This window comes from Notothenia rossii (assembly GCF_949606895.1).
Source record: "Notothenia rossii genome assembly, chromosome: 8".
Taxonomy (NCBI): domain Eukaryota; kingdom Metazoa; phylum Chordata; class Actinopteri; order Perciformes; family Nototheniidae; genus Notothenia; species Notothenia rossii.
The window spans coordinates 10,418,652-10,436,634 of NC_136906.1; the positions used below are offsets into that span (position 1 = coordinate 10,418,652).

The 17,983-nt window shown below is 40.3% G+C and overlaps 2 protein-coding genes across 2 annotated transcripts; both read right to left on the bottom strand.

Moving 5' to 3' along the window:
- Positions 1 to 506: 506 nt before the first annotated feature.
- Positions 507 to 10,638, bottom strand: LOC307016588 (uncharacterized protein). The gene is made up of 12 exons (XM_079645756.1): positions 10,339 to 10,638; positions 9,617 to 9,728; positions 9,231 to 9,324; positions 8,975 to 9,029; positions 8,514 to 8,654; positions 7,878 to 8,038; positions 7,420 to 7,518; positions 4,918 to 5,063; positions 4,037 to 4,208; positions 3,837 to 3,949; positions 3,048 to 3,132; positions 507 to 1,328 (listed from the first exon to the last, which is right to left on the bottom strand). Exons 1-12 carry the CDS (start codon positions 10,454 to 10,456, stop codon positions 1,269 to 1,271), a joined length of 1,356 nt encoding a protein of 451 aa, XP_079501882.1. The 5' UTR covers positions 10,457 to 10,638; the 3' UTR covers positions 507 to 1,268.
- Positions 10,639 to 11,343: 705 nt separating this feature from the next.
- nudt9 (nudix (nucleoside diphosphate linked moiety X)-type motif 9) lies at positions 11,344 to 17,551 on the bottom strand. Its single transcript, XM_079646447.1, has 8 exons — positions 17,339 to 17,551; positions 16,179 to 16,466; positions 15,954 to 16,043; positions 14,486 to 14,572; positions 14,136 to 14,247; positions 13,857 to 14,003; positions 13,689 to 13,773; positions 11,344 to 13,304 (listed from the first exon to the last, which is right to left on the bottom strand). Exons 1-8 carry the CDS (start codon positions 17,434 to 17,436, stop codon positions 13,159 to 13,161), a joined length of 1,053 nt encoding a protein of 350 aa, XP_079502573.1. The 5' UTR covers positions 17,437 to 17,551; the 3' UTR covers positions 11,344 to 13,158.
- Between the last annotated feature and the right edge of the window lie 432 nt (positions 17,552 to 17,983).

A 17,983-nucleotide genomic window follows, 5' to 3' on the forward strand; every position in this document is an offset into this window, starting at 1 on the left:
AGTGTGATATTAACCTTGAAACAAGGCAACTGTATTTTATTGGCAGCAGTCGGTTCCCATCTGTTTCCTTTGTTGGACAAAGGCATGGACAAGGTTTATAGTTTCCTGTGTTTGCTTTTAAATAAATAAAAACTACAGACCGCGACTTTAGAATGACTGAATTTACCAAATAAGAAGCTACACATGTTTAACTTCAAAGAGTAAGCTGTGATTTCAGCCGAATCCTTAAATATACAGGTTGTGGTCGAAACTGTGACTTTCTAGCCCCGACACTCTTGCAGAGTAGATGCCACGTTTTCATTTCTTCATTCAGACATCTGCTATCTACAGTGAGAGTGCATGCATCCTGTCTGTGCTTCATCAGTCAGTGAAAGTGGGTGTGGTGAGGAAAAGTTCAAACAAAAGCCAAGGATACACCTCATCTTTAGGCCTAAGAAATGTCAATGTGACCTTAGTGTCAAGGAATTAACAAAAGAACAGTGTAACAATTGGAAAGATGAAATGTATTGTTCTCAAAATGTGTTTAATTTCTTGTTTGAAAGACCTCAAGTACAGAATAGAAACCCAAGAAAGAGCCTCATCAATATCTATTATTATGAACAGTGTATGATTTAAGTCATTGGCAATTAAAACATGGTCACAATGTAGAACAGACTAGTACAAAAAGTTGGTTTCATCAGGGGGAACATGTTGAATTCCTGGACATTGAATTCAATAACAGTTGTGCGTATAATTGAATATTCTACAAAGGAACTAACAGACATTCAGGATGCTAAGTGGGATAATACCAACACCGCTTCTTCATGATCCCAGAGTACTGTATAAAATGCTGGCGATGGTTTTCAAAAACTCATACAAAGTCGACTCATGTAAACGAGTGTTATACGTCTTCTAACCAAAATACTATTAATCTGATAAAGAAATATTATAAATAGTTTTGCAAATGTTTAAATATCTTAAAGTGGTATAAGCCTGTTAATCATTTGACTGGAAGAGAGGCACATGTATAGAAATGCTCACAACAAATAAGCGATCAGTAACAAGAGCTCATTTCCAACACTAGTTATCTGCAGGTAGTGTGGGTTCAGAGTGCTGACAGACGTGACATCTTCCTCATCAGACATGTGATGGGTGTTAGTACCGTGTGCTTATAACGTACATCTGCACACTTTAACATGATACAGTGAGGAGCGATCAAAGTGACTTGGCTTAAAGGTTTCATTTCATTTGGTCCAACGTCAGTATGGGGACGCTGAAATGGTTTTCCTTTACATTTCCATGTCCTGATCGCTGACACTCTGGCGAAGGTATTCGTCGTACAGCTTTTTCTAGAGGGGAGAAAATAAGAGTTAAAGCTCATTGCTGCCATTTCAGAAATATAATCAGTTTTTTCAGTAGGTTTAAAAGAGACATATTATGCCATCAGGTTAATATTTGTATTTTGTGCCACTACTCTGACATGTCTCCATGCTTTAATGTTCAAAAAGGTCTTTATTTTTCTCATACTGCCTGTGCTGCAGCACTTCTTTCCCCCCTTTGTCTGAAATCACAATTAAAATACGACAATTTCCCCGAAAACCTAAATATGTGCAGTATCTTAGAATATAAAAGTAAAAGTGCAGATTTAAAAGAGATTGCATTGAACAGAAATGTGCAAAATATAAGACTGACTTGTGAACACACACATCTGGTTCCAGAACACACATTTATACACACTACAATAAGCAGTATTTTATTCCAATGTAGAGTATTTAATTTTACATTGTGTTTTATTTAACCTGTAAAAAGTTTACTTATTTCTACATTTACATGCATATTGTGTCACTTGCAATATTTTCTTGCACCATTTATACTTATTTGCATATCTTAAGTATATTGCATGTTGTAGGAGCCTGGGACTAGAGATGTCCCGATCCGATTACGTGATCGGGGATCGGAGCCGATCACGTGATTTTCAAAAGAAAAAAATCGGGGATCGGGATTTTTTTTTTTTAATTCAATGTTACAAAACAAAAATGACCATGTTCAAGTCTTAAAGTCATCCTGAGGCCTTAGTTTTGTTTTCAAATTACACAACATCATGTATGTGTTGCTTCTTTGGGGCTTGTTTTCATAGACCTGGTTGCTTATTTCTCTCAAATCTGGCAACAGAGTGGGCGCAGTGTCTAATTGTAGCAGTAAGCTAACGAGTACTGATAAGCTTTATTTTGTTTTGATCCAATGCTGCACAACTGAACTGATCCAATGCTGCTGTGAAAGAAAGAAGCTATATCCATGTTGGATAGAATATCCAATTTAAATAAAAAAATAACCTTAAGGGACAACTTGAATGCTTTTTTTCTCTTAATGCATTGCATAAAGATCGGATCGGGAAAAATCGGTATCGGCAAATTGTCAAAATCAAAAGATCGGAATCGGATCGGGAGCAAAAAAAGGTGATCGGGACATCCCTACCTGGGACTTTCGTGAATATGAAGATAAACCCTTTGATAATACACAGAGGAATATGCACGGTTTACATTATGTAGGACTATGAGGAATGGCTCACATGGGGGGGTGGGGTATTCGGTTAACCCGATCACTGCTCCCAAGCCCTGTTGTTCCCACTTTATTTACTGTTAAATAAGTTTAGTTAGACCATGAGTTAGACCTGAGTCTTCCTCACAGTTCACAGTGTGCCGCTGGCCCGGTGTAATTCAAATGTACCGCCGCACTGCTGCCCAGCCGCAGCACCGGAAATGGAACTGCTGGGAGTAAAACTGACTATCAGAGATGTAACGTTATCTTTGATAATATTTTGTTTCCTCATTTTTCGTCAACGAAAGTAAAAGAGAGATTTTGGCATAGTTTTTATTTAGTAAACTACATTTTCGTCTCGTCACTTTTCGTTAACGTTATTGCATGTTGATTTAGTTAGTTGTGTACTGCCGTCGGTGCCGTCTCGTCATCGTCTCGTTTTAGTCATTGAAAAAAAGGTTGTTGACGAACATATTTCGTCATAGTTTTAGTCAACGAAATTAACACTAACACACACACAGATATGATACCTTTTTGGTCTTGACCACCTCCTGAACGTACTCCAGCTTCTCCTGCAGCTGCCTCTTCTGTTTACCGCTCATAGTTGGTTGAGTCCTGCAAAAGATTGAAAGGAATTTAATAAGTTATTTATTAACAAACAAACAGAAGTTGGAGAGAAAATGAAAGTCCCTTTTTCCCCTTATAAAGGCAAAGTTGCAAGTCCAGGGGGAGACCAGTCACATGCAGATGCTTAAAATAGATTACCCTCTGGATTCCACAGGGGGAAATTAAAATGGACCAGCTGGAGCAAAACAGGGTTTGGATTGAACAGAGAAAAGTATAGACATAAAAAGACCTCGGATGGAAGGGTTCTATATAATATTGTACATAATGCAACCAACATAATTTCCATCGTTACCCATTCTAATAATTGTTTTATTAATAATTAAAATGCATTGTGTCCCAAAAAAGTTAGAAAAGTTATATTTGAAACTTTAAAAAAAGGTTTTTTTTTTGTTTTTTTTACAACACAAGACAAAGAAAGGCTGTGACTGAAGCTGAAACAGGGGGACATTTGGCAATTATTGCTTGAAAAAATATTGAGTTTTAATATAAGTTTGCCAAGATTTCAATGTGTTGACTGGAGAAAGCAGGATGAAAAAATGGGGTATGTATTTTCATGAAATATTACAATGAATGAAAACCTTACAATACGTATCAGTCGAGCACCAGATTCAGCCCAGTGTTTCCCATACATTGATTTATTTGTGGCGGGGGAAACACTGCAGCCACATTGTTATCAGACGTTATTGTGGTACCTGAAGAAGTAGCGTGCGAAGATGAGCAGGAGGAAGGAGAGCAGCACCATCCCGCCCACGCCGTACAGCTGCTGCTCCACAGACAGCGTTTCGAACAGTTTCACAGCCGGAGCCTGTGGATCACGGAGAGCCGCTACAAATCAGACTTTACTGTTTTACATGTAGACTGTGCAAGGTAACACTGAAGCCTGAGCACTCACCAGGTAGAGAGCGAGGGTCTCGGTGCCCTCGGGGCCCAGGGCCACCTCCAGCAGCTCCTTGGAGAGGACGCCCAGCACCAGCAGCGCCGCCAGGGCCAGAGGCACGCTGAAGCCCAGCAGCGTGAGGAAGCAGCTCTTACAGCGCGCACGCCGGTTACTGGCACTGACCTGCCTGAGAGGGGAGGGTCGACGTTATTCAATCAACATTTAAAAATGTGCTTTTCATTTGAAGGTTTTATTGGTATGATTGATGGTGATTTGATTTATAAAAAATGTTAAGCTCTTTGGATAGCAACATTTCAAAAAATATTCTAATGTGAAAAGTGATTTTCTCTCTATAAAATAAATGATAGCCAACCGGAAAGTGTCCTACTGAGAAGAAATATAAATATATATATATTTATAACAGCAGATAAAATATAACTAAGAACCAGACTCAAGTAATGTTACTTTTTTTTTATTTATGCAGAACTGTGATTGGTGATTATCTTATTTAAGTATGTTCCTTTTAACTAAAAAGAGATGCTCACTAATTAAGATATAAGTCTTATGCAATACAAACGTGTAGTTTTACTTTGTATGTTTCAGTGCCAAACAAGAGTTTTAAGCATATTTTAATGAAAATGGGGATAATCAAGTTTGAATAATGAATGGCAGTTTATTTCTCCAGGATTATCAAGAATGTTCATATGGTCCCATGTCTAGATACTAGGAGTGTATTCAACTGTAAATACACAACGAAGGTAGCCTCACCTCGGTCCTGCACGCAATAAAATACAATCCTGTTTAATTTTGTGTTCTTAATCGTTTACTGCTGCGACAATTCTGCATATTTGTTTTACCCAAACTATATTTCCTTCTGTAACAGAAAGTGTTCCTACCTGTCGTTGCTGAGCGTGTCAGCGATGGCCTCGCTGATCACCTCGCAGTCCTTCTCCAGGGAGTTCAGAGTATTCTGGACCGTTTGGTTGATGGTTTTCTCGACGGTGCGACAAACATCCTCGATCTGGTTCACACAGCGACTCGGCTGAGAGCAGGAACAAAGACAGTTAGCAGCCGTCATTACGTTCACATTACGGTCACATTACGTTCACATTACGATCACATTAACATCACGTTCACATCACGTTCACATCACGTTCACATCACGCTCACATCACGCTCACATTACGTTCACATTACGTTCACATTACGATCACGTTCACATCACGTTCACGGTCACATCAAGATCACATCACGTTCACATCACGATCACATCACGTTCACATCACGTTCACATCACGATCACATCACGATCACATCACGTTCACATCACGATCACGTTCACATTACGATCACATTACGTTCACGATCACATTACGATCACATCACGTTCACATTACGTTCACGATCACATTACGATCACATCACGTTCACATTATGATCACGTTCACATCACGTTCACATTACGATCACATTACGTTCACATTACGATCACATCACGATCACATCACGTTCACATCACGATCACATCACGTTCACATCACGATCACATCACGTTCACATCACGATCACATCACGTTCACATCACGATCACATCACGTTCACATTACGATCACATCACGATCACGTTCACATCACGATCACGTTCACATCACGATCACGTTCACGATCACATTACGATCACATTACGATCACGATCACATTACGATCACGTTCACATTACGATCACATCACGATCGCATCACGATCGCATCACGATCACATCACGATCACATCACGATCACATCACGATCACATCACGTTCACATCACGATCACATCACGTTCACATCACGATCACATCACGATCACGTTCACATTACGATCACATTACGATCACGTTCACATTACGTTCACATCACGATCACATCACGATCACATTACGATCACATCACGATCACATTACGTTCACATTACGATCACGTTCACATCACGTTCACATTACGTTCACATCACGTTCACATCACATTACGATCACATCACGTTCACATCACGATCACATCACGTTCACATCACATCACGTTCACATCACATCACGTTCACATCACATCACGTTCACATCACGTCACGTTCACATCACATCACGTTCACATCACGATCACGATCACGATCACATCACGATCACATCACGTTCACTTTAAGATCACATTACGTTCACATTACGATCACATTACGTTCACATTACGTTCACGTTCACATCACGTTCACATCACGATCACATCACGATCACGTTCACATTACGATCACATTACGATCACGTTCACATTACGTTCACATCACGATCACATTACGTTCACATCACGTTCACATCACGATCACATTACGTTCACATCACGATCACATTACGTTCACATCACGTTCACATCACGATCACATTACGATCACATCACGATCACATTACGTTCACATTACGATCACGTTCACATCACGTTCACATCACGTTCACATTACGTTCACATCACGTTCACATCACGTTCACATCACGTTCACATTACGTTCACATCACGTTCACATCACGTTCACATCACATCACGTTCACATCACATCACGTTCACATCACGTTCACATCACGATCACATCACGATCACATCACGTTCACTTTAAGATCACATTACGTTCACATTACGATCACATTACGTTCACATTACGTTCACGTTCACATCACGTTACATCACGTTCACATCACGATCACATCACGATCACATCACGATCACATCACGTTCACATTACGTTCACATTACGATCACGTTCACATTACGTTCACATCATGTTCACTTTACGATCACATTACGTTCACATTACGTTCACATTACGATCACGTTCACATTACGTTCACATTACGATCACATTACGTTCACATTACGATCACGTTCACATTACGTTCACATTACGATCACGTTCACATTACGATCACATTACGATCACATTACGTTCACATTACGATCACATTACGTTCACATTACGATCACATTACGTTCACATTACGATCACATTACGATCACATTACGATCACATTACGATCACATTACGTTCACATTACGTTCACATTACGATCACATTACGTTCACATTACGTTCACATTACGATCACATTACGATCACATTACGATCACGTTCACATTACGGTCACATTACGATCACATTATGTTCACATTACGTTCACATCACGATCACATCACGATCACATTACGTTCACATTACGATCACGTTCACATTACGATCACGTTCACATTACGATCACGTTCACATCGCATTACGATTTCTTAAAATAATTGGAATTACTGGGAAAAACAAGTTGAAGGAGCAAAAACATGAGCCTAAAAGGGTGCGATCGTCTAGAGCTCTATGAAAATGCAACCCTTACCTTATTTGGATTAGGAATGTAGATTGTGGGCATGTCAAAACCGCACTTGTTGAGTCCAGGCCGCTTGCAGAGCTCCTGGACAATCTGCATCATTACTCTCTGCATCAGGCAGACAAAGAAAGAAGTCAGAGGGAGAGAGTTCTCAGTGAAACTCTGGTAAAAGGACAACATAATATGCAAGTGAATGTCCATGTTCTCTTCTCATATACACTTTAAAGCCTGCACTAGTAAAGACACTTAACAGCAGCTTCAAACCACCCACACACTTCACCATGAAGAGGACCGTATAGACTATTTTAGGTGATTATCCCTGCTGGGGCTGGGGGCTCAGTCTGACCACATCAGTGCATGCTTTGTAACGTGTGGATACTACTTATTTAACTTCTACAAAATGGGTTGTACTAGATGTGTATTTTTCAAAAATCTAATAAAGATGGTGCAAGCTTTTAAGTGCATACCTGTCTGTCCGATTCCCCCCCGGCCTCGTCAGCCTTGCTCAGGTAGAAGTGCAGTCGGTCTCCATGTTTGTCATTCAGTTTCTCCACAATGTTGAGGCTGCGCTTGCACAGAGCCTGACCCATGGGGTCAAAGAAGACCAGGATCAGGTCACAGACATCGCCTGAGAGGAACAGTGGGAATAAACATTGTTTACTGATTGTAATATAAGAATGTGACACAATACACATTGAATTGCATCACATTCTTCTTCTTTATTAATTTAAAAGCATGGTAAAGGAAGTGAGATGTTAAAGAGAAAAGTTGTGAGTTATATTCTTTAAAGTTCTTTAAACGGTTTTGTGAAGCTTTTTAGACAGTTTCATTATACTGTGACAATATCATTTCCCTGAAAGATGATTAGAAGACTTTTAACAGTTTGCTTTGAGTACATCTAAGTTTGCCTGCCAAGGAAGTGGTGAGAGAGGCAGTTAACCTGGTGAAAGATGGCTAATGGCACACACACACACACTGTAGCAGAAAAACACTTTTTAGGCCAATATTTCAATTCAAGGGGAGACAACAGAGTGAACAAATGTCACTCCTTTAATCTTGTATTATTTTACAGTATGACAATATGTAAGATAGTTGCTACTCACCCAGCCACATGATGACCTCGTCCACATCGAAGGGGTACTTCATATCACCGTCCACCAGCCCCGGTGAATCCACAAACGTCACCAGGCTGAAACGTTTCTGTCGCGACGTGCAGATCTCTGTGCTCAAGTACTCTGAAACACCTAGATACAGATTCAAGAAGAGCAGAGAAGATGGGTGAAAACTGTTGGACAGCGGATGACGACATGTTTATTAACATTTGATACAGATCATTTAACACTGTTTTTTTGTCTTGCTCCATCATGCTAATCCTGTTATGTCACTCAATCTATGAAGTTCGGTTTGGTCTAGTCGTGTCAGTCTAGTGATTCTGGGAGCTTGATTATTGTTTTTAAAGTTCAAGGGGTATATGGATGCTGCCAGCCACACACCATGTTTTTTCTGCACTATGTTAAAGTGCGTCATCAACAGGGACAGATTGTGATAAGAGCTGAAATCTCACCTTTGAACTCTTGCAGAGGCTTGAAATGTGGATACAGATGAAGGGTGGCATTTCCCTAAAGAAAAGCAGAACTGCATTAGTAGGGAATGGGAACCAGGTATCAGGATCTTAAGAAGAACGGAAATACTACATTGGAAATAGTTCCAAGTAATTCAAATGAGGAAATAAAAACTGCAATAAAAACAGCAGATGTTGCAACATATTAAGCTATTTCACAATAAATGGTGCTTTTTTGTTTTTGTGCTGTTGCACTCACTGTGAGAGATTCTCTCTTGCGCCCACTTGTAACAAAGCTGAAGCCTTGAGTCTCAATGGCCACTCCTGTGCGCTGGATGTGCTCTTCAACATACCTGACAAAAAAAAGACAAAACGAAACAGTCACGATTACAAAGCTGTGCCAAGGAGGGGTGTCCCAGAATGCAACAGAAACAAATAAAGCTGGACAGGCAGAAACTTAACTTGGAGTTCTATGTAGACCTGTTGCTTTAAGTCTTTTCAACATGTGATTTTCTGATTCACGCTTTTATTTCCTTGTGTTTCATTGGGTTGCATGCAAGTCATCACTTTGTTTGCTAAGCGTAGAGAAATGTGATTTTCTCTCTGTGATGTACATTTGGACAAACTGTAGTCAAACATATTCACCAGTTGATGAAGGAGCTTTTCCCAGCAGAGTGGTTGCCCATCAGCATCACAGTAATCTTTTTCCTGGGCGCCAGCAGCTTCACACCAACAGTTTCGGCAACAGAGATCAACCCTGAAAAAAATAACAGACTTTTGTCAAATCCAGGATGTATTCATGAAGTTAAACTGGAGCTATGACAGCTCTCAGGTCAAGAGCAAGACTGCTACAGGAGTGAACAGGAGCTGGAGAAAGGCCCATCACACTTCAGCAGGAGTATTTTATTTAGTGGATTTTAAACTAAGGATGGCATTTTAAAAATCAGATGCAATTCATTCATTCTTTTTCTGGGGACCCATCATTCCTTGCGTGGCTCCTGAATCACGCCCTGAGTGAGCAGTCTCTAATTAACTGTCACCATTCAAACTTAGCATGTTAAGAGCTAGCTAGCATACACTGCTAAACCGTTGTCATTTTGTAGCTGACTCTTAATTGCCAGCTCTCCATACGTGGCTAATAAAACTAGCATTGGTTAGCTCGCGTGATGAGAATCAAATCCCACACTTCTTGCTTAATAGCTAGCTAACTGTTAGCCCCCTGTGTCAGGTTTAACGTCTCAACAGGTTAGTTAGCAAACCCTTGGTCAGCGAAACAGCTTGCTAACTTTATTAAAACATGTGTGAAAGTTGGAGCAATTTCCAGTGAGGTGAGTGTTTGAGTCAAGCAAATATAGTCGCCAACTCACCACTGGCTGGATCCGTGTACAGTTGATGACAGTCCCGCAAGATACGCTCATCGCAGGACACTCCGCCGGTTAGCGCCTCTGCGTTCGCGGCATTTCGGTTCTTGATTTTCCCAGACATTGTACCTCGTGGACGATGTCTCACTTCTGTATATAAATGTTGAAGTAAATTACTCTCTGTGCTAGCTATGAACAAAGCCGGTTAGCCCTGTTTGAATCGCCCCGGTCTGCTCTGCTAACACACGGGGTTGAGACGTAAGTTTAGCCACGTCCTCAGATGGAATGGAACGGCTTTTTGTCGCAAAGGCTTCTGGGTTATGTAGTTTACTCCATTGAATGTATGTAGCGTCAGTCCACCAACAGCCACATATGCTAACGAAACAAAAAACAGTATAAAACGCGAAAACAGGTTCGACACTTAATATTGTGTACATTCAAGCTCTGTTTAAGGGTATATCTATATTTGAAGAATTTACAAGACTGTCTGATGCACTCATGTCTACAGTAAATAAATGTATAGGCAGCTGTAAAAGATAAAGAACTACACACCACAAAGGATGTGTTGAAATGAAATCCACATTAGGCCTACTGTACTGTCATGAGCCTAGCTGGAAACACTAATATTTATTAATAAATGATGACACCAAGCAAATACAGTGTATGGTTTGTATAAGTTTAAAAGACTAATTTGCCTCCCATCTTCTGTCTCAATGATTTGTTCTCACATAACTGCAGTAATGAGGCAGTATAGCTTGCTGTTGTCTGTGTGAGGACTGGAGACTACAAACAGATTAATGTGTGGTTCAAGCAGTTCAAGGCCATTGAGGAAAACATCACTATCAATTTAGTAAATGATTGGAGATGTAACAACCCATCGCACAGAAGTAGTCTTTAGAGAGTGCTTGGGCCTGCATCCAATAGCAGACCCAATGCACACAGCAGACGGCAAGCAACTCATCAGTATACAAACACAAGGAGCAATGAACAAATATTTGACCAAATGAAGTGTATTTTTTATATATTTTATTCGGCCATTAAATGGGAAGAAAAACACATTAGACATTGAGGAAGATCTCTTAAGATCAAACACAAATCAAATAATTTGTATTAATAATAGTGCATCAGATCTCAAGATTTGCATAAATAATAAAGATGAATGCTCCTAATGCAACAACTTCTTAGATACATATATTTTATGGCTAAAAATGAACAAAACCACCCAATCATTCTTACTGATTTACAATTTCAAGTGAGTCAAATGAAAAAACAATAAACAGACTTTCAGTGCATGTTTAGTAAGTCGACACTTATGGGTATATTTTCACATCAAAGCATATACAGACATTACAATAAGCAAGGCTTTATGTATAACTTTAATCATAACACTGAAACTAATTTCACATTCTGCAGAGATGAAAAAATCAGATCATTGCTTAGCTACTGCACCTAAACTCCTGTTATTTTGTCCAGGGAACACACTGAATGTGGATGATTAATTCATATTACCCCTGTTCAAAACTCAGAGCTACCCCTTCAATAACATTTTTGTAGTAATAGTTCCCTTTCAGCCACAAGTGCCTCATTGGCCTCCTCACTAGTTTTTTTTTTTTAGCACACATAACATATCAGATCTCAAATCTGTTAATTAGTCGGAAGACAAATATGTTTTACTGCAAAGACTTGGTTGTCTGTTACTGGCTGTTATTTGATGACAGAAGGGTCCCAGTGTTAGTGTTTTTATCATGAATGCTAACAGCCTCTTCTTGCGTAATTCTGCATCCCTGCCTCCTCACAAAATACGCCCAGCAGTGAGATGACACGTACTGATGTGAACATTTTGGAAAAGGCAGGCTGTTACGTGTGAAAAGGCCTTTGCTTCCACCGTCTGTTATCACTTCTTAAAACATGTTTGTCTCCTAGCTTCAGCCGGTGTGTAGTTCAGTGGCTTGCTCCAGCACATTTTCTTATTCCATTCACGTCTAAAGATCAAAGTCAGTGTACACTTTTTCAATTTGATTGCCCTCCCTTATCACACTTAAATTAATGTAGTATGTGTTATGTTCAGCAGCTCTTTGTGTTTGTTCTTACATGATCACATTGGGCTAATGTGACCCTTTCTAACATTGAACACATTAGCATAATTAGTGCCAGTAGAAATAATCTGGTTTGCCACTCAGCAGCATCTTGCATTTTACAGTCTCATGTAAAGCTTCTTCCAAACAATTACGTGAATGTTTAAAAATGAAACTCAATTTTCTTCTTTTCAGGAATAAAAGTCAAACAACATAACTAACATGGGCTGAGCTTTTCTCTCTTATTAGACTATAACACACATTATACGTGATAGGCTAAGGGGAGGGACCTCTCTAAGTGGTTGACCAATCACAACAGAGCCAGTAAGCTAACCAATCAGAGCAGACTGGTCTCTGGTGTCCGACAGAGGGTGAAAAGAGGTGCTGCAGCACAGGCAGTATGAAAAAAATAAAGAGCTTTTTGAACATTAAAGCACGTAAACATGTCACAGTGCAGGCACAAAATACAAATATGAAACCTGAAAAATAGCATAATAGGGCCCCTTTAACCTGTTTGTTTCATTCATTTAATAGATTCTGCAGTCACAATGTATCATTCATTAGTGGGCATACATATGAATGTCAAACTAGAGATGCATATAACGTTTTTGGCTTTACAAATATGATTATTATGTTTAAGTTAGTGAGGTAAGACTTGCATAATGTTAGATGCCATGCATCCTCAGCACACAGAGAGCGGCTCTTCATGTTTCCTTCATCGTGGTGTCAGAGTAGAGTCCGTCGTCCTTGGTTACCAGTGAGCTTTCCTCTCTTTGGCAACCAGCTCCAGGAAATGGGAATGACTTGCGTAGAGCGGGAAGGACGAGTCAACATCAACCCACTGGACTTCTCCTGCGTCATCACCAGCTTGCAGCGGCAGCTCGCTCACACTGTTGCCTACGGTAACAACAAAGATGTCATGGCCCTAAAAAAAACCTGTTTGTTGCCACCAGAGAGAAAATATCTCAAGAACAACGTTTAGATAATTAAGACGAGAAACTAAAGGCAAAAACATTCAAATTCCACATTTAAGTGTCTTTTTATTACTCTTTGTCTATTTGCGTCAATAGATTTCTCCTAGATAACCTCCAAGGGTATTTAGAAAATGGAGTAATACTAATTCCCTATGTTAACAAGAACCTGGTTATATCCAATGTCTGTATTTAACTTAGGGAACGTTAAGTATGCAATTAGTAGTCGTAGTTAAGATAATCCATCATTTGCATTTTTAAATAAAATATTATAGCAATTTAAAAAAAAAATGTTTCGTAATATTTATACCTGAGTCATCATGGAAGTTAACAGCAACTGTCTCCATCCAAGCGTTGTCAGTGTTTCTAGGATCATCTACATAGCCTTTATAAACCTGTAGACAAAAAATAAACTGTTGACTAAAAGGTGGCAGAAAACAACTAATAGAGAGAGAGAGAGTGGGAGGCTTTTCCTGACCTGAAACCCTGGTGATTTGAAGAGTTTGGAGATGCGATCCCTGATTTTTGCTTTCTCTGATGGTGTGATGACCAATGAGTTCAAAGCTTCTTCTGAGAACTCTCTCTGCAGCGTGATAGAGACCTGCTCCCCGGCGTCCACCATCCCCTACAAAAAAAACATACAAATACACAGCCAAGTCACAAGACAGTGACAACGTATACCCCCCTAAACCACTCAACACCATCAATGTCTTGGCTTTTAACTTTTTGGAAGAGGGAGAAATATAAAGCCACTAACCCCAGGAACGGCCCACTCCCCACAGTCTTTCCTCTTGATGGACACAAACTGCAGGACAGGCCGCTTTGACACTGAGTGAAGTGTCTTTCCTCCTTTGGCATCTACTTTCCATCTTACAAACAAAAAATGATGATTTTAATCTTAAAATATGAAAGAAAGTGCTTTGTTTCCTGGGAAATGAGCAACTCTTTTTTTATAAGAAGACAGAAAGGTTCTAGTGATATCGTGTTTGTGAAGAACCTTAATTTGCTTGGCTGTTGGCAGTGAGGTATTTATGTTACTAAATTGAGTACTGAGCTGTGTTATAAGTATCAGGGTAATATCAATATGCAAAGTAAAGACAAAGTTACCTTGTGACAATGGGATCTGCAGCATGATTGGGTCCCCATCGTCCCAGCAATCCTCTGCCTGTCACCCCTGTGCGTCCACGGGGATTTCTACAAGAATAAAATGAGATCATTCATTTATAAGCAAATATACAAATATTTGACAAACACAAAAACCTCTTTAGTAACGAGAGCACACAGCATTGTTGTAGGCCGTACAATTAAAAACATTTCTTTTAGAAAACGAGCTCATCCATACATCTGTCCATTAGTATAAAAGCTTCATCGATGTCTTGACATTAACAATTAATGAAACGGCTAATGAAATGTGAAAGGGCTCTGTGCAGCTATCCTTCATTACATTACATTACATGACATTGCATTTAGCTGACGCTTTTATCCAAAGCGACTAACAATAAGTGCGTTCGACCAAGAAGATACAAACTTGAAGAAAACAGAATCATATAAGTACATCAGGTTTCATAGAGCAAAAACATTTCAAGTGCTACTCAACTGGCTATAGATAAGCCAGCCCTTTATTAGTATATAAGTGCTCTGTTAGTCATTGTATTGCTCGAAGTGGAGTCGAAAGAGATGAGTTTTCAGTCTGCGTCGGAAGATGTGTAAGCTTTCTGCTGTCCTGATTTCAATGGGGAGCTCATTCCACCATTTTGGAGCCAGGATAGCAAACCCACAAGTTTTTGCTGATGGGAACTTGGGTCCCCCTCGCAATGCGGGCGCAGCGAGCTGTTTGGCTGATGCAGAGCGGAGTGCACTTGCTGGGGTGTACGGTTTAACCATGTCCTGGATGTAGGAAGGGCCAGATCCATTCGCAGCATGGTACGCAAGTACCAGTGTCTTGAAGTGGATTCTAGCAGTTACTGGAAGCCAGTGAAGGGAGCGGAGGAGCGGTGTGGTGTGGGAGAATTTAGGAAGGTTGAAGACCAGACGAGCCGCTGCATTCTGGATGAGCTGCAGAGGTCGGATGGCACATGCAGGTAGACCAGCCAGGAGGGAGTTGCAGTAGTCTAGGCGTGAGATAACGAGAGCCTGGACCAGAAGCTGCGTCGCTTTCTGGGTCAGGAGGGGACGTATCCTCCTGATGCTGTAAAGAGTGTATCTGCAGCAGCGGGTTGTAGCAGCGATGTTTGCGGTGAAGGACAGGTTGTTATCTAGGGTCACACCCAGATTCCTTGCAGTCTGAGTCCTTGCTAACATATTAGCCTTAGATATAAATGATATGACAAATAAACTTAGTAACATTAAGCTGTCTTTGGCTTTTTTCTGCTGTAACAATGTAAATGTCCCCTCCGTGGGACTAATAAAGGTATTCTGATTCTGATTCACAACTAATTATTTTACTGTGACTTTCTTTTAGATTCTACTCTCTATCCTTCAAGGCCTGGAAAGCACCATATGTGACTTTGACTTTGAAGTACCTGTTTTCGAGCTAAACCAATCCAACAAAACTATTTCTCTTGGTATAACTTACAGTGGCTTTTGCTTTTCCATTTTGTAGCTGCCCTCGAAGCTTGTCCTGTCTACAGCACCGTCCACAGTGTTGAACTTAGGAGAGAAAGAGCTGCAGAAACAAGGAAATGTCATAAAAACAGGCATGAATAACTCCAGCTGATCTTTGAAAACAAACAGCATGTTTACAGTCAGAATGCCTCAAAACAGCCAATTTATGTAACATTAATTGAAATGTATTGCTCACCCAATCTCAGGATCGGCCCATACTGGCTTCTTTTCCACTAAAGGGTCGGTGTAGCTGAGGGGTTTATACTGCGGCCAGTTCTGACTCCAGCCCACCTTGTCATCAGGCACGAGGAAGCGGTTGATTTTGGACCCTGGATACTGGGGGCATCTGGACTTGACGTGGGGCGCTGATGAAGACGGCATTGTCTGGACACCAGTCGTGTAAAGGTTACAGAAACTGGTACTTATTGGTCCCAATGTCTGACTGGTCCTGAAATTGTGAGAATACGAGCAAGAGATGGCAGGCCTGCAGAGGAGGAAATATGAGACATAGAAAACCTTTTAGCAATAAACTCACTCTGACTTCCCTGAAGCAGCTTGATACCAGTACACACATGCACTTATTGTGCTCCTGGCAAACAATGGAAACCCTTAAGTGCTAAATCCTATCATGGCAACAGGGTGTTATCCGGCAGTCAGTAGGGGCTTGGACTGTGAGCCGTAGGGTCGCCGGTTCAAGTCCCCGACCAGACTTAAAATATGGAGTGTGGACTTCTACTTGGAGAGGTCCCAGTTCACCTCCTGCCCTGCCGTGGTGCCCTTGAGCAAGGCACCGGACATCGCCCTTGAGCAAGGCACCGGACCCCCCCCCCCCACTCCCATTGCTCCCCGGGCACTGTACAATAGCTGCCCACTGCTCCTAGTACTAGACTCCTGGCACTAGGATGGGTTAAAAGCAGAGAACACATTTCTCTGCATGTGTGACCATTACAGAGGGTTTCATCCCTCCCAATTCTATTCTATTCTATAATATAGATCTTCTTTTCAGCCAGGTAAAAGTTAAATTGAGATTATAATTATTTTTAGGATGAGAGCTACTTTTATAGTTTGATTAACACATTTTTCCTAAGTATTGATGGTTTAGTTGTACATTTTGTTCCTTATTTTTTGACATAACATTTACTTAAGTTATATGAAATGGAAATACATCTTGTTTCTTAGCAACGTTTATATAAAGCATAGTTCATACTTCGATGATGTGACCTGGGATTGAGCAAGGACATAAATAGGTAGTGCAGCATACTCTTGATAACAGTGCTCTCTAAAATTCCAAAACTGTCCTGTAATGTCAAATTCTCGCAGCTTCTAGTTGAGTCTTTACAACTAACGTTACTGTACCTAGCGCCGGGGGTGCAGACGGTGTACGGGAGTCCGAACAGAGTGAGTGCTAGACGAATCCGACCGATCCAGTCACGTCGCAGGAAGGAATGTATCATTCCTCGAAGAAAATAAATCGATATTCTTAAATCAACTAGAGTACAACATGCATGAAGCACCAAGTAACCAACCAGGAAGTGCACCACCCGACGCGGTGACGTCAGCAAAGAGGAGCGGCTACGGCAGTCGCACTCGTTTCCATGGTGATAAGTGTCAAGTATTTATTATCTAACAAATAAACAAGGGTAAAAAATAAAATAGACGATTGAAATGTATGTGCACCTGATTTGTAAATAATTAATAAAAAAACGAATGCATGTCTTTGTGAATTTGTGTATTAGGTTGAAAGATAATAATATCGAAATGGTCACCAATTTTCGACAAATCTAAGCACTAAGATAACAATATGCAAAACATTTACATATTTGTTTTATGATTCGAGAATCTCAATAATTTGGAAAAGATAATATACAAACCTAGCCATTAAGAAGACATCTACAATGATAACACCATATTTTCTTATATATTGTAATGAATATGTCTTGAACGAAAGGCAATAAAATAAATATATGTTCATGTACAGGCAACTATAACAATCGTATCCTG

Excerpts from the sequence above, each read along its gene's own strand:
- LOC307016588 (XM_079645756.1), bottom strand. The coding sequence starts at position 10,456 with ATGTCTGGGAAAATCAAGAACCGAAATGCCGCGAACGCAGAGGCGCTA. Across the intron at positions 9,030-9,230 it reads GCAAGAGAGAATCTCTCACA|GGAAATGCCACCCTTCATCT; the intron begins GTGAGTGCAACA and ends GCTTTTCTTTAG. Across the intron at positions 8,039-8,513 it reads CGAGGTCATCATGTGGCTGG|GCGATGTCTGTGACCTGATC; the intron begins GTGAGTAGCAAC and ends TGTTCCTCTCAG.
- nudt9 (XM_079646447.1), bottom strand. The coding sequence starts at position 17,436 with ATGATACATTCCTTCCTGCGACGTGACTGGATCGGTCGGATTCGTCTA. Across the intron at positions 16,044-16,178 it reads TGGGCCGATCCTGAGATTGG|CTCTTTCTCTCCTAAGTTCA; the intron begins GTGAGCAATACA and ends TTGTTTCTGCAG. Across the intron at positions 14,004-14,135 it reads GGGAGTGGGCCGTTCCTGGG|GGGATGGTGGACGCCGGGGA; the intron begins GTTAGTGGCTTT and ends TTTTTTTTGTAG.